Below are 16,062 nucleotides of genomic sequence, written 5' to 3' on the forward strand. Positions count from 1 at the left end.
GGACCACCTCCTTAGATGTGAATTGTGTTAAAAGCCGCATTGCACGTCATCAAGCGAACGCCTCATTTTTTACATTTACTTTTGTAAATAAAACGGGACGATTTGTACGCCGCACGCCTGTGAAGGGTTCATAACCTCGCGACTGAGCGCAGATCCACCCGCGCTGCTAAGACATAAACAAAAAGCTACGGATAGTTAACTCTGCATTAAAAATAATGTCCAGAGGCACTGAGCGGTGTGGTAGGAATTGGCTGGGGAAGCCTGCTGGACTACCTCTGAAGCATTTCACTTTTGAGAGTGCTATTGTGTGCCAGTGCAGTGTGGAAGCCCGTCTGTGTGTCTGCACGCCTGCTAGTCTGGTTCACTGCAGGCTGTTCCTGTGAGGCTTTGGACCAAACACAGGTCTCATGCTAATGTCATCCATCCATGGATTAGTGTCAGCACGCTTTCCTCTGTGTGTCTAATACCTTTTTTGGAAGCGAAACGCCGTTTTGACCGATATTAGCCTGGATGAGTTACCAATGCGGCGCTATTATACAGTCGTAACGGTTTTTTTTGCCAGAGGAATACGTGACACTTTTTTTTTGGCAGCTGCAAAAATCAATGATAGAAGTAAGAAGCACAATTATTCCAAACCTCGGAAGAGGTTGTAGAAGAAGTTCTTCTCTCAAATATTCACTTTTTTTCTTCTCTCAGGAATAAAACTTGGATCTCACAAACATATTTGACAGACAGTTATTCATGTAAAACAGAGATTAGCATCAGTATACATGGCACAGCGGTCAGTTAGCCACTGACACTGATCTAATACTGATTTTTCCAAAGCCAGTGCGACCTCAGAGGAAGAAAAAGGAGCCCAGTGGGCTTCATCCTTCAACTTAAATGTTAAAATCAGTTGTTGTTTTTTTTAGCACAAGCTCATTAGTCTCTAGCGGATGCACACCTCATTGTCAAATCCTCTGCTACACTCATGATCTTTTACCGAGCCCACCCAGGAGTCCCCTCGATCTCTGATTGACAGAAATTGGATGCAAAAACTGCCTCGCGAAAAAACTTCTGTGTGTCCAGGGCCTGTTTTTTTACAGCGCGCTTGCCAATACTTGGTTGGAGATCACTGGATTTGATCCTCTGAGTAAACAGGGACTTGATTTGGGTCTGTTTTTGGTTTTAATTGCATGTTTGTATAAGCCCTGCCTGTCTACAATGCATTAGGCACCGGTTCCCAGTCTGTGACAGGGCATGTTAATCACACGCTGAAAGAGATGTCAAAAAGGGCACCATGTTAGTTTCATCAAAACTCAGTTTGTTAATGTGTTGATTTCACCGTCTGCCTCCAAGTTCATGTTAAAACCTCGTAAAGCAGCTCTGCCTGTTTATGTCATGTGTCACCCTTGTTTTACAGTTGTTGTTGTGTCTTACTGCCATCGAACCAGAATGATTTCAAATAACAGAAACTAGTTTCTTCAAATATATGTGTAAAAAAAAGTTAAATAATCCTTGTCTTTCTCTTTTTTTTAGGGCCCTTCAGGTACAAAGGGTGAAAAGGTGAGTTATGTCCTCTGTAGTTTGATGTATTCACTTATATACTGCTCATTTGCTTGGATATAATGTTCCACCGATAATAGCAACAGTTGCTGTTTCAGTTGCAAGTTGTAACAATGTTCTCCAGGAGATTTATTTCCCAATATTTCAAACCAGCCCTTTAATAGAGGTGATATTTTAGTCTTTAATATCCCGCCCGTCATTGGTTTTTGTAGGTCAAAACGATAAATAAAATGTCTTTTTGCCGTACTTCACTGTTAATCCATCCTCAAAGAGTTGTCATTTTGCATTTGTGGCCATAATTTCCCCGTTCATGTCATTCTGAATTCTTCAATTCCCGCGTTGGTCGCAAATCTACAGCACAGAACATCAGCGACGGAAAGCCGGAGTCCAAAGTTGGAGCCCTTAAATGCCTCACTGAGCGTTTTCCTCCATAAAACAGCAGCGGAGCATACAAAGTAACCACACTGTCTCTTTATAAGTCTGCAGGACTCCGGGACAGATGTGTGCCCGTGGCTTTGCTTCGAAAGATTAAAACCCCCCCCGTCATCCCTTGATTCACACTAAAGTTGATAGAATCCCTTTTATTCACCCGACATGGAAACAAGTGGCTCAAAGTGCACACTTATAAAAACACTACCGGGCTGTTCCGTTTTACAGGCCGTCACCGAACAGATTAAGTATTTATTAATATTTTTGTATGAAGCGAGCGGCGAACTTGGACAATAACTCTCCGTCGGAGGGGTTATTGCGCTGTAAAATCTGAGACGTAAAATGAAGTAGCGTGAGAGTGCTAACCGGAGCTAAAGTCAAACACAGATGAGCGGTTCACAGTTGTCATCCGCGTCAAGTCGCACTATTCGGTTACCAGATGATTCCGGGATCGGAATGACATCGGGTTGTTGTCGCTGACCGATGTAATAAATCCGCAGTGTGAGCTCGTATTTGATGCCCCTCGAAGCGTAAAATGGGACCCATAAGCGGGGCTCGCATACCAGATTCAGATGAGGGTCCGGTGTCGCTGATTAAAAGGCATGTTCGGGCCTCTCATGTGATCCGCTCTGAAAAACAACTTTTTCTTCCCACCCAAGACAAATGAGACTACCCAATGAAAAATTACAAATATTCCGAAAAGGTCCCGTCCACTTGTGATAAGTTGCCCGGCTCGTTTTTCCTGCTGTGGCTGAATCGTACCCCGGGCCAACAAGGAGAGCAGATGAGATCCGTTACCCGATTCTAGACGGATTACACTTTACGATTCGCCGTTCCAACATTTTTGGTCCTCCTGCAAAAAAGTGTACTTTTTTTTTTTCGGTTTGGTTTCACTCTAATGTGATGAAGCCGCAGTCTTTCGCCGTGCAGGTTGATTCGAAACCAAAACGTTTTCCCCTCCAGGAATGCGTCCACAGAGATCTACCCCCCCGACGACGGCAGAGAGCCAAAGATCTCTGGGGCATAAAATCTGGGCCTGGCAACGCCGTTCGCCCACACTCCCCTCCTCACCGAAAACCCACCAAACCTCACACCGCTGCTGTCTCTCTCTCTCTCACATACCCAATTCATGTCCGTCCGTGTTATCATAAGTGATTTTATTCTCAACCACAATGAATAGTTGAGGCTTCCCGTATTATTTTCCTTATCAATGTGTTCTGAATTATGCCTCTGTGATTTTTCCACGTGAGCCCTCGGCTTATTATTAGCATTGGTGTGTGTGTGTGTCTGTGTGTGTCTGTGTGTGTCTGTGTGTGTGTGTGTGTGTGTGTGTGTGTGTGTGTGTGTGTGTTTGAACCCTTGCATTTCAAGACAAATTCTTTTTCTTGCCTTCTACAGGGGGATCAAGGCGACCAGGGACCACGGGTATGCGGTTTTACTCTGACTTCTTGTGATTAGCTGATGAATGTGTGTGTGTGTGTGTGTGTGTGTGTGTGTGTGTGTGTGTGTGTGTGTGTGTGTGTGTGTGTGTGTGTGTGTCCTGCAGAATTATGGGCAAAAGGTTTGAGATGCATGGAATTCCTGGGGTAGTGTTCTTTCCCATCTAGCCAAACACAACAAGCATCGCAGCGCTGCTTATTTCTACATCAACAGTGGTGCAGGATACCTCGTGAGCGACGGCACGAAGACCTTTTCCTTACCTCTCGTCTCCAAATCGAACGCGAGCGCCAGCTTTCGCTCCATCGTCATAATAGATCTGCTCAATCTCAGCCATCGTCAAAAAGCCAACTAGCGCTCCCTCTATAATTACCTGTGATTCACTTGGATCCTCCATGTGACTCCTAAATGATGAGGATGTGAGTGCTTTTTCCGCTCTTGACAGACTCTGAAAAGAATTACTAATCTCCAACGAGCAGCAAGCGCCCCCCTCGTTTTTCTCAAATTATGTTCAAAAAATGAGCCCCCTTTTTGAAAAGCACAGGTTTGTTTAAAGTAGATTGCATTAACAAAGGGGAGGGGGCTTCGCCTGTATCTGCTGTCATCATCAAGAGTAGATGGTATGGCGTCACGGTCACTTTAAAGGCCTGTAATGGATTGCCACGAGGGCAGGGAGCACGTAGAGGTCGGCGCACGAGAGGACGCAACAACACAGACGTTTGTCTTGTCACCGGGACGCCCGGCCATCATCTCCCAATCTGATCCCAGTTCTGTATTGCAACCAGACGTTAGTAGTTTGCCAATTAAGTTTTCCAGCTCTCCTCCGGGGCCAGTTTCTGCACGTCAAAGCACCCCATTTCTTATGATTTTGGAAGTCAATACGGATGACCTTTCCCGTCGCCAAATTTGATTAGCGGTCCCAAAAACGATACGCGGTACGTCACGCGTCGGCACTTTCTCGGATGACGGTTACACGAGGGATCTGAGCCGTTTCACACTCTAATAGGATCCACAAGTGCAATTCCAGCTATGCGATATCCTTAGTTAATTTTTAATGATATCAAAAGGATTGGATAATCATTATAGTTGCAAAGGCTGGACGGCTGTGAGGAAATCTCATTTCTCTCTAAATGAATCGACCGAAGTAAACTATGGACGTTTGGTTAGGATTTCTTGGGTTTCCTCCATAATTTGTACCCTTTTAACCCAGGAAACGGAGCCATCTGTCTCTATCAGCGGAGTGATTTACAAGTTGGAAACAGAGTTGTAACAGGGCACACATTTGTCTCGCAGAGTAAATACATAAACTGTCCACTTCAAGAAAGCGTTTTCGTTAACTTCCAATTACCAGCGCGATCGTCCCCCCAACACGGTACGAGTGAAACACACGGACACGGTCACACGTGAAGGACTGCAGGGGGCATGAAAAAGCAATCCAGGTCACCAGCAAATCACATTACCTCTCCGAGATGGCATATTGACTCTACACATTAGATTAGTAAGCAAATGTAGTGGAACGCTATTAGAGAGAAGACCCTTAATAAATGAAGACATAACATGAGAAGTGCTGCCTGACCTTGACTCCATCGGGCTGGAAATTAAACTCATTTCATGCCCGGTATTGACTGTGTGCAGAGCTATTAAACCCATATGGAGGCACATGTCAACTATAGGGTAAGATTATGTCCTCTACACGCCACAGTCCGCCAGATTACATCAAACCTAACACATTCTAAGTTTGAATCATTTAAAGATGATTTGTGTGAAATATATATATGTTTGTCTTGAGGTCAACTAAAGTGAGAATTGTCACATGGCTCGCAGAATTTCCTCACACACTTCCTCTGCCTGTTCCCCACATGTCGGGGTCGGCCATTTCTCGACCCTTAAGGTCAAATGCCACGTCCGAGTGCCAAAGGTTAACCAAGCAGTAAATACTAAATTGGCCAGTTATTTGACAAACAAAATGTGTGGCCACCGCTGTTGGGATGTAATTAAGGGTAGTTACTGGCTCTGTGTGTCACCAGGAGAGGTGTGTGGTCTTGTTCTTTAAAGAAGTAGCAACAGGTGTTAGGCAAAGGTTGGTGAATTCCTGGGAAGGCTAGAGGAAACAATCCCGCTGTTTCTGGATTGTCCAGAACATCCCAAATGATGGATCTTGACCCGTATGCGATGTTCTTCCAACAAAATAAAGAGACTGCCATTATGTAATTTCCCGGATTTGACTTTTCATCTGCGAACAAGAAGTGTTTTACAGTCTGCTGTTTGCACCATGAAATAAGAAGCCTTAAACATGAATTTGGTTCTCAGATACATTCGATTGGCCGTGCCAAATCTGAGGCTTTAAATGAATGTATTATGCATCCCTTAACCGTATTAAAGCCATCTGTGCACAGAACTGGTAATCCACTCCACATATAGCTATTCAGAAAATGCCTCGGCCTGCTCAGGATGCTTTGTGTGTTTGGTGTGGTCGAGGGTAGATGCCGGTTCTGGGCAGTGTCCTATGACGGCTGTTGCTGATTGTCCTCGTATCTGGCTTTTTTGTTTTTGTTTTGTTTACTGCAGTCGCAAGTCGTCTCGCTGCAGGCAAATACGTCGCAATAGAGCTCCCTCGCCGAAATAACCAACATCCGTTTTTGGGGGGAGAGAAGCAAAAACAAAGCAATCTGCGAATGGTTAGGATACTCTGTCAACCGCCGTGTCATTATCGTTCTCGCACATAGACGTCAGCGCCACGGCAACGCAGGGCGAGCTCTAACCCACACCTAGTCGAGCTGTTCTCTCTCTCCCCTCATCTTCTGTAGAGAAAGATCAAACTATGTTGTTTTTTTTGGTCCGATATCCATTTATGTATTTTTTTTCAGTGAGGTTGCTTCCCATGCAAAAGCAGTCCCATGTGCCAGCCCTATATTTTAATGCCTGGACTCTCCATATATTCAGAACCCCCCGACCATAATCCACTTCTCGTTTCCCGTCTTTGTCCCCAAGATGTTTGAGGTTGTAAATAACTTGAGAAATATTTGCTCTTCAATCCCGGTTACACACACACAAGCACGGCTATTGTCTGCAGTGTGAGAGTATTGCTCCGCTCCGCTGCCGGGCTGAATTAAAGCCGCCTGCCTTGAAAGCCATATTCCTAATGAGCCATGCTTTTTGAATTATCTTTGGAAAACCAGAGGGATGGCACCGAAGCCGTGTTTGGGTAGGCCAGATTTTTATCTTAAGCTTGGATACGGAGGGGAGCCTGATCTCTCACGGGGCATGTTTACGCTAGCGTGCCAGTCTTTCGAGAAACACTTTTTTTTTATCAGTTCATTCAGGCTGGTTATTTATAGTGGAGCGAAACCTGCAGCATGAAGATAAACAAAGGGATATCTCACTTGTACATAGACGTAAAGCTAGAAAACATTTACATGAAGTCGTTCGCTAAGTTGCGACAAGCTTTCTCTTTTTTCATGCTGATGGCGTCTGAAGATTTACTGTGTGAAATTTTGAGTTTTGAAGCTCGAATGTCCCATGAACGCTACCTCCGCTTGTTGGGTAAACCAAGGCTGGATAGGCCTAGCGTGCCTAATTATGGTTGCTAAGCTATGACCGGACAAGCGCTGTTCGGGTGAGCGGGTTTTTGCCAGCGGTCAAGTCGTGTTTCTGTGGACTTTTATACCGCAACATGCCTGTAAAACGCTTTGACAGGCTTGTGAGACAGGGCCATATAATAAAAATGTATATCCCCAAAAAGAATGATTGATAGTCAATAAAACTTAAAAAAAAAAAAGTGGGGGGAATTTATCAAGTATAACATTCCAAACCATGTTTAGCTAACAATATATCAATGTTTCTGGATTCCGATTAAAGTTGGCTATAAACCCTCGACTCCACTTAACGAGCGGGCCCCGATGCTTTTCTTCTTTGATTCGGTTTTCATGAGTGGATCACATCTGTCATGACGGTTGATTGAAAACCATTTGATTGAATTTCCAGGGAACATCTCAATCCCTTCGACATGAACAATACAGCTCCTCAACTTACCCCCGCATGTTACAGCTCCAAGTACAAACGCTTTGTCCGTATGTTGGGAAAGAAAACAACAGGAAATGGGTGAGGCTCTGACGGCCTTTCATGGCGGAGAGTAAACTTAAATGGCGAATGTCTGGTCCTCCAAAACTACGTGTTTGACAGCTGAATTTCCCGTTTTGTAAGAATATTAGAATAGTAGGATGCTTATCTCCTTCCTGCTTTAACTGTTTTTTTTTTTGTTCACCCAGAGTTTGAGTGTCATGCAGTGTGTTGTGCCATGTTCTGCTGTTTGTCCCTTTAGGGATTGCCTGGTCTCCCTACGCTGGCTGCTTTGCACAGCAATCAGATCCTGACTGTCAAGGTTTGTCGGTGGTGGTGCGGCCTAGCAGCTCAGTCCGACCCCTCTTCGCGGCACACACCGGGAGTAAATGAATCACTGTCGGCTGCTTTTATTCCTTTAAAGCCTGATGATAGACTGGACACAGCAAGAAAAGAGAAAAAAAACATCTAATTAACCACAGCCAGTCAATCAGCATCCCCCCCCTCCACATTCTCTGTTCCACGCTACATGCCAGGTTCCCCGTTGAAAGCAAAGGTGGCCTTTTAAAAAGAAAAATTAAAAAAAGATCCAATAATATGTAGCTGACTGGAACAAGAAGAGATGGTCTGGCTCATGTCCATTGATGCTAAAATAAATGGAAGGAACTCCGAGAGGAACACAAGATGATGAACCGAAGTGGCAAAATGTTGTTTTAAGCTGGTGCCCATGGTTCACCACAAATCCTTCAATCCCTCCAATTTGGCTTTTTGGGGATTCGGCATCGTTTCAGCGATGGACCGAGCACTTATTACCAATGGACACTAGCAGAATGATGCATGCATGGTTAGAAAGCAGCCTCGGTGTGTGCAGCTCCCGGGGTCTGACTAAGCAGCGGGCGCGATGAAGATGACAACAGCGCTTTTTTCGCAGAGGAAGAGAAATTCCCATTTTTCCCGCTGTGGCGCCCTCGCACCCCCGAGGTGGTAATTATGGGTCCTGGCTCCAGGAAAAAAGAGCCCAGACTTCCGAAGTGAAACCACCTCCGTGCTGGAAAAGTGTGGATTTCTCCTCCCCTCCCTCCATCTGTAAAGGCGCTGCACCGTGGTTCATGAAGGCCTTTCTAACAAAAAAATCTTTCTTTTTGCATTTGCTTTCCTCCTCCTCCTCCTCCTCCTTCTGGGACTTCATCCTTCTTCAACCTTCTCTCACCTCTGACCTACGACCTCTTGACCTCACACACCTGCTCAGATGGTCTTCCCTAAGATCAATCATGGCTTTCTTTCCGCTGACCAGCAGCTCATAAAGCGGCGGCTCATTAAGGTAGTGGCTGTGTCTTCTCTCTGTCTGTCTGTCGTGCCAAGTCTCACTTTTCTCTGAGCTTTCTGCAGTTTGCATGTAAACCCTTCAGACAGACCTGTCATAAGTACTCCTTTATTCCCTGAGAAATATGGATATTGCTTCTTAGAAAACAAGCTTTCATTAAGTTAAAATGAATCACTGTCCTGGCACTACTTAAAGACTTTCTCTGCAGGTTAGATTTCTGAATGTTTTCATATAATCCAGGATAATAATGGACCATATATTTTGTTATTATTTTATAGTGTTTTCGCCCTGATTATCGTAGCTACTCAAATGGGACTTTTGTTATAGTTGGTGCTTAATGCAAAACCCCCGTTCATCTTATTAAGACCATTGAGGAATGAATGCACCTTAAGGGGATTACCGTTTCAGGAATAAATCAGATATATTCAGCTCCACCTTGTCAGCTAGTTTTATCCATAAGAGCTAAGAATGCAAACTGTCCTCCATGTTATGAATGGAGGCGGCCCATAGCCACCCACGACTCTCCCTTCATTATCATTTAACTGCAGTGGCTCCAGTCTCGGTGGATCCAACAATATCTGATGTTTGAATGTGTTATTTTGCCACACAGGGAGATCAAGGGCAAGCTGGACCACCTGGACCCCCGGGGCCACCGGGCCCTCCTGGGCCAAGGGGCCCTCCAGGGGACACCGGGAAAGATGGGCCCAGAGGTGTACCTGGTCTGTCTGTGAGTACCGATTTTCACCTGACGTCTGCTTAAATCTGATTATAAGCATCCAGTGTGTGATTAAAATGGCATTAGCTCAGTAATATTTTTTAAAATACTGCATTATTTCACTTAGAATTAGCTCTTAAAATACTCCTATTCAATTTGATATGACCCACCGGAGGGTTTATCGCCATGAAATCCATTCTGATGAAGACGAGACAAGCTCCTAATGTATTTAGCCAAACACCAAATAGGCTCCCAGGAGAACGCCTCGCCGTATGGATTTACGTTTATTTGGTTTTTGTAACATTTTCCATGAATTTAAGCCTGTCACTGGCATCCCGTTAATTTATGTGAACGATGCCTGTGAGAGAAAGAAGAAACAGAAAAGGCCTGTCAATTATGTTCAGCCATAAAAACCCTCTGAGGGCTCCAGCTGATCTTTACAGCCTTGGCAGAGATCACAGTGGGAGTGCAAAGATATTAAGTGTTGTTTATCTGCCCCTTTCCAACTTTTTGATGATTATTGTTTTCAGCTCTTCCAGTTACAGTTGCGATAGCTGTTGCATTTTTCCAAGAACTTAAACTTCTCTTGGGTTGCTTTACTTTCTCCCGTGATTTATTCCTCCCACTCAGTGTGGCAGAAAATGCCCCCGTAAACCGTCGCAAAGAGGCAAAAACGGAATAAAATGTTTCAAGCGTGGCTTTGGCGCAGACGTCTGGCCCGTGGCACGCGTCTCGCTTTCTACCCCGAGAGATGCAGGATCATCCAAGAGGCAGGCTCGGACTGAAAACAACACGGTTGGACGGAGAGCGTGAAAGCTACAGGTGTCGCAGCGTGATGAAATGCCTCGCAGCCAACTTGGTGTACGAGCAGAACAATGCTGTACTTGGCAGCCGATCCCCCCCCGATGCACCACGGCGGCTGTTAAAACTAAAAAAACAAAACAATGTGGAACTCCACTATAATGTGGAAAATGCTGTATTTATTTATTTTTTAAACTAAGAATAGTGTTTATGATCTTTTTTTTTAAAAACGCCAATAAAACTTGGCCCACTGCTCTTCCATTAACTGGCTGTTTTGTGTATGTATAGGGTGAACCCGGACAGCCTGGAGAAACAGGAGTCATGGTAAGAGAAAACTTTTTCCCTTCTGTGCTGTTTTTTTACACTTTTGTCCGGATGAAACGAATGAGATATGACGTGTTGATGAGTGAGATTTAGAGCCCGGCCTTCCTTAAAATTCCCACGTCACGAAAACTGCAACGTGAGTTACGGTTTCGGCGTGGATTACATTTGCTCTCGACGTATCGTAAATAGTTTTATAACGAGTGTGCAGAAGTCCAAGCGGAGAGGAGGTTGGGGTGTTGGACAGGTCAGAAAACACAGGGCTTCCATGCAGATTGATGTTTGAGTCCCATGTGATCCAAGTTTATGGATGCAGAGTCATTTTGTGGGAGACGAAAGGGTTTGTTACGAGCCAGGCTAGCTGTTTCCCTCTGTTTTCACTCTTTATGCTAAGCTACGCTAACAGCCTGTTGGGGTTAGCTTCATGTTGTGATTCTTCTCAGTCAGTTTCCCTTTATTTTTATGACAAATATCCCTAAATTGGTTGATTGGTACAAATATGTATTGTTATTTTGTTTTTTCTGGATATGTTTCATTTGCTAACCAAACTGTGACGTTATCGAAAAAAAAAAAAAAAAAAAAAATGTTGCTGTTCATCAGAGTTTATTAACTTCAATGTGGTGTTTTTGACTCGTAAAAACACTCGTGGCACTTAGGGAGATTTTTTTTCTTCAAATGTTTGTTTAATTTACGAGATATTCATAACGTTTATGGGTAATATGGTGAATATTTACGACACATTTTATGACACCCTGCAAAAAAAAAAAAAAAAAAATAAAGTTTGTTTTGTCTCACAAAAACGCCTTATACAGTAGGGACAAGCCGTTCCAGCGAACAGCAACTGGATACCGCTTGTGGTGTTCAACAAATAAAGCGTTTGATTAAAGTTCCCTCGTAAAAGCTACATCGAACGGGGTCAAGCCAAGCTCCAGAGAAAGCAAAGACGGAAAACGTGACGAAAATATAGTCTTCGGTGATGTCAGTTTTCACCAGTGCAGGGGGAGTGTAAGTGAAGCTGACAGAGGAGGTGCTATCAAGCGCTTTCATCTGTGATTTCATCTCGGACCCTTTTCTGTGGCGTTGGAAAAATTTGGCGGATTGGAACGAAACAGACGGAGAAAATAAAGGATGGCGAGGGGGAGAGAGAGGCGCGTTAAACAGAGTAAAAAAAGGGGTTTAAGGCTGAAATTGCTCATCATTATCCACTCTTTACCCTCTTTCTGCTTTTAGCCATTATCCCCACTTGTGCTCATTGCTGTGCACGGTTTGGTTTCCAAACACACGCAGTGTCGTCGATGCAAAATTTGCAGTAGATTTCTTGTCAGCGGCCCCAGAATGCTCCCATCCATACTATTTCTGTGCATACTATTTCACAAGTATACAGAATGACACTAATGTACTTTTTTTTACAAGAAATACTGTCATCATTTTGGAAATCAATCCCCTCCCTTGTAAAGCAGTGTGAGGCGAGGTGGTAAAAAGGTGTGATAGAAACAGTCGTTTCAGCGCTTCCGTTCCCCGACAGCAGTTTGTTTGCTGAGACGAGATGACGGATTACAGAGGAACATTTCTGTAAATGATCATTTGGGTCGTTGAACCTCCAGAGAGGGAAATCAAAATAAATTCTCCGTCCAGAACCCAAAAATGTCCACACCCTTGATTGGAAATCAATATGAGCTAGACGTGCCTAAGCGACGAGACCGATAGGCTCCGGTTTGTGCAGCGAGCTTAAAAGGATCATCTTTGATCAGCACTTCTTTTTTTTTTTTAAGGTCTGCACAAGTCAACTCAGGGGTAGGGGGTTTCAGGGCTGGTCCAACTCCTGCTTCTTTTACGGTGCTCAAGGAGCTAGCGCCCACTTGACACAGCTCAGCGTTTTTTTTTTTTTTTTTTTTTATGTATATGCTATTGTTAAAGAGGCAGAAGTAGATTCCAGAGTTTTCCAGCAGCCTTCCAGGACATATGGTGCTGGTTAGAAGGATTAAGCTCTTGTGGAGCAACAACGGGGTGGACGGGGGGGGAAGAAAAAGGAAATATTTTCAGGACTCAATTCAAAACCATCAGTACCATAAGGTCTCTCTGGGGTAAATTAGGGGGTCTTCGGCTCTCTCAAGGTGGCTTTCACACGGTTTTCATTCGGGACTTGATTTTGTTCAAAAACACTAAATAAGAAAACCAGTTGTGTATGGCATCCCATCCGTAAATGAAAAAAAACCTTTTTGGTGTCAGAATGTCACTTCTCCATCCCATAACTACCCACAATGCACCGGTGACTCACCTTTTTTTTTGTTTAAATGCGCAACAGACATGCATGAGGGGATCTAATTTGCTTAATGTGCACTGTGTAATGAGGACATACCTCTAATGTTTCTGGGGTCCTTGACTAAGTTTCCTTTTAATTTGATGCCAAACATGAGGAGCAAAGATGTTCGTCAATTAGACGAGGGCAGGCTCGCTGGACTCGAACAGTGTGGTGGCGAATGTTGACATCAGTAGGCATGTTCTCTTTTATTCTTGTTACCACCTGCTTTCTCCCCAAATCCTTTCTCCGATGTGAGGATTATTAGGATATAAGTATTAGGTTAATTGATGAATATGATTATGATTATATTGGTTAATTACAACACAGTCAAATACAGTATAAATCAGTGTTTTTTTGTATACAGCCTTCCCCACATCTGCATCTAATTCAATACTAAAATCAGGGTGTGTAGTTTCAGATGTTGAACCAAAGACACAACCAAAGTGATCTTAAAGCTAACACCGTAGTCATTTTGAATAAGATGACACACTCCTTTGCCAAGTGGAATCCAATAAGAGACGAGGGTATGTCAGAGCTGCCTCCCAGTTAACATCTTAGGTTTGTTGGTGGTCTATTTGTTCCACATTCTTGAGCCGCTGCTTTGTTTACTGTAGCAGTAGCAGTAAAGCTAATGTGATTGAAAGGTCTTACAAAATGTACACGGTTTAAATAAAGCACACATGTCCACAATCAGCAGGGATGTGGGCGAGCTACGGCGCATTGGTCAGACTTAAGACGATAAGAATATTCCTCCTTCAAAGTGAAAGCACCTTAATTTAATGTAAATAGCGGCCTTATATTGCAACGCTTTTTTTTTCAAAGACATGCCGAGTGAAGCAGAGGCTTTGAACGGGAGCTTTTAACCTGCACTCCAAAAGCTCCGACGTGCAGCTTTTCTTCGGCTTTGATCAGCCGAAATATTTCTCCCCCGTCAATGCCGAGTGAGAAAGGCACACTCTGGAAGTCCTTCAAGTGGCTGGAGGGTTCAACCGCGGACCGAGTGTGGGAAGTGACCTGGCAATCGCCATATTGTTCGTCATTTCCGACTCATGAATGGAGGCCCCCGAACATTCAGCGCTTTGTGTTTGTGCTCGGATGCTCCACTTCAATAGGCGTCCTGTTGATATTTGCACATTTGTGGGTTCTCTTCTTTTATGAATGTGTAGCGAGGCGGCCGAGGAGCGATATGTTGAGCATGTGGGGGAATACTATTAGTTTTTTAATGAAAATGTTTGGATTATTCTCCAATTTAATTTTTCTAGGGCCCCAAAGGCTGAGAACAAAAGAGTCAGAACCAAGACTTCCTCAAGGGCCCTTGACTTTGTGAAAAACCCTCCTTTTCCGCCAGTAGCTCCTGAGTGCTCTCAGATGTAGCCAAGCTAATTAGCGCTCAGGCGAGTGGCACATGCTCTCACATACCTAGTGGGTCATAAAGATGTTTACCAAACCCTACCGGGGATGGCCAACAAAGGCTTTTAAAAGGCGAGCGGGGGGAAAAAATCTTTCTCTCGGTCGACCCGGGGATAATGAAAGTTGTTCATTGAGGTTTTTTTTTTTTTTTGTTATAAGTGCGGATGGAATGCACTATAAATGGGCTGAAACCGTGTGGGCACTTTTCTGCAAATGTGAGAACTTGAAATGGAAATTCAGAATGGGGGGGAAAGTTTTGAGCTCCGGTTACTTAGTGATCGTCTTGTTGCAATCAACAAAAACCAAACAAGATATGGAAAGAGCGAGCAAATGTTCGTTCTGGCCCGTTATTCGCCAACGTGTGCAACCTTTGGTGCACACGTTGGCCACCACTATCTTCTTCACAGCAATATGAATCATATTATAAACGGAATCTGTCCTTGTTGGCTACTTCGCATAGTTTTCGCTAATTATACTGCATGGATATGAATAAAGAGAGGAGAGCTGTTTTTGTAGCTTACAGGCTATAAGGTCTGCCCGGCCTTAACTCAACTGTAGATGAGCCAAATAGCACCGTTCGCTGTAGATCCCGAGCCGACGCCGAGGGAAATGTTGGCCAACGGGAGGCGTCATAACAGCCAAGCGTGAAGGTGTTGATGAACTGCCGTACTGTAGTAGTTCTGAGTGTTGTGAGGCCAAAATGGAAGAAACTAACTTTCAGCTTGGTTTCTCCTTTTGGTCATAAAAGCAGTCCCGCAGACAGGATCTGGTGGTGCGGAGGAGGTTTGAAGGTCCAACATGGCCTCCGGTTGCACTGTAGTAAACAGCAGGTTGGATCTAGAAACTGTCCTCCCAGACACATTTATCACACAGTTAAATCTGTTGTTTTTTTTACCCTCTTTGCCAACTATTGGCCCATTTTGGTAATGAAGCTCTCTTTGTGTTGGACTGTTAGAATGTGGAATAGCTAAACAAGTTTTTACTAAAACAAATAAATAAATAAAAATGGAAGAGATCAACATGAAAGATAAAACCCATAAAAATCTTGGTTTGTCACGGCCTCATTAGAGATGTCATGTTTATGGCGAGGCTCAATGAAAAGAAGGCACGGATTGATTTCCAGCCTTTGTCGGGGGAATAAAACAAAGGGGTTGATTGTGATTCGGTTCTGCCTGAAGGGTTTCTGTATGGAAACCTACCAGAAGCCTTGCCATCGCTCTGCTGGGACGGCGGTGGCAGTGGAAATCATATTATTTCATTTCACATGGATTCCTTTTGTTCTGTTTCCCATACTCTTTCTCTCTGTCTTCTCATATTATAGGGACCTGAAGGGCCACAAGGGGTGAAGGTAAGTCCAGAGAAAGACTTACATTTCTTCTCAAAGTCCCATATTGTTAAAAAAATGTATTATTTAAATATTCAGATTCAGAGATTGTGCCTTTAAACAAGCCATCGGGATTTTGATTTCATTGCACAAAGGGCTGTAAAAAAAAAAGTGCAGCATGTTGAATAAGTTTCCTTGGAGATTAGTGATGCAAGTAAATGGACGAGAGGAGGGTTAAGGCTCCAGCAACACGAGCAGGGAGACAAAGTACAGAGAACCCGGAGCTAAGTGCTGCGATAGGGGCCGGCGGGTCCCTGGCGGCGCTGATGTGGGGAACAGATGTAAGCCATATCCAGCCATCAGGTAGCTGCCAGTGTTTGTTCAGTGTAACCCAA

General features: G+C 44.1%; 1 protein-coding gene across 4 annotated transcripts in view; it reads left to right on the forward strand.

Moving 5' to 3' along the window:
* Positions 1–16,062, forward strand: part of col25a1 (collagen type XXV alpha 1 chain) — a 118,926-nt gene that overhangs the window by 79,117 nt on the left and 23,747 nt on the right. For 3 of the 4 annotated variants that reach the window (XM_084002281.1, XM_084002282.1, XM_084002283.1), the window contains exons 1-6: positions 1,525–1,545; positions 3,373–3,399; positions 8,720–8,791; positions 9,405–9,521; positions 10,599–10,634; positions 15,665–15,691. In XM_084002281.1, coding sequence (XP_083858407.1) covers positions 8,720–8,791; positions 9,405–9,521; positions 10,599–10,634; positions 15,665–15,691 — 252 coding nt within the window. In that variant the 5' untranslated portion in view covers positions 1,525–1,545; positions 3,373–3,399. Of the gene's footprint in view, positions 1–1,518; positions 1,546–3,372; positions 3,400–7,732; positions 7,793–8,719; positions 8,792–9,404; positions 9,522–10,598; positions 10,635–15,664; positions 15,692–16,062 lie in introns of those variants that run through there. The other variant, XM_084002284.1, reaches the window with a different exon arrangement.

This window comes from Eutrigla gurnardus (assembly GCF_963514095.1).
Source record: "Eutrigla gurnardus genome assembly, chromosome: 23".
Taxonomy (NCBI): Eukaryota; Metazoa; Chordata; class Actinopteri; order Perciformes; family Triglidae; genus Eutrigla; species Eutrigla gurnardus.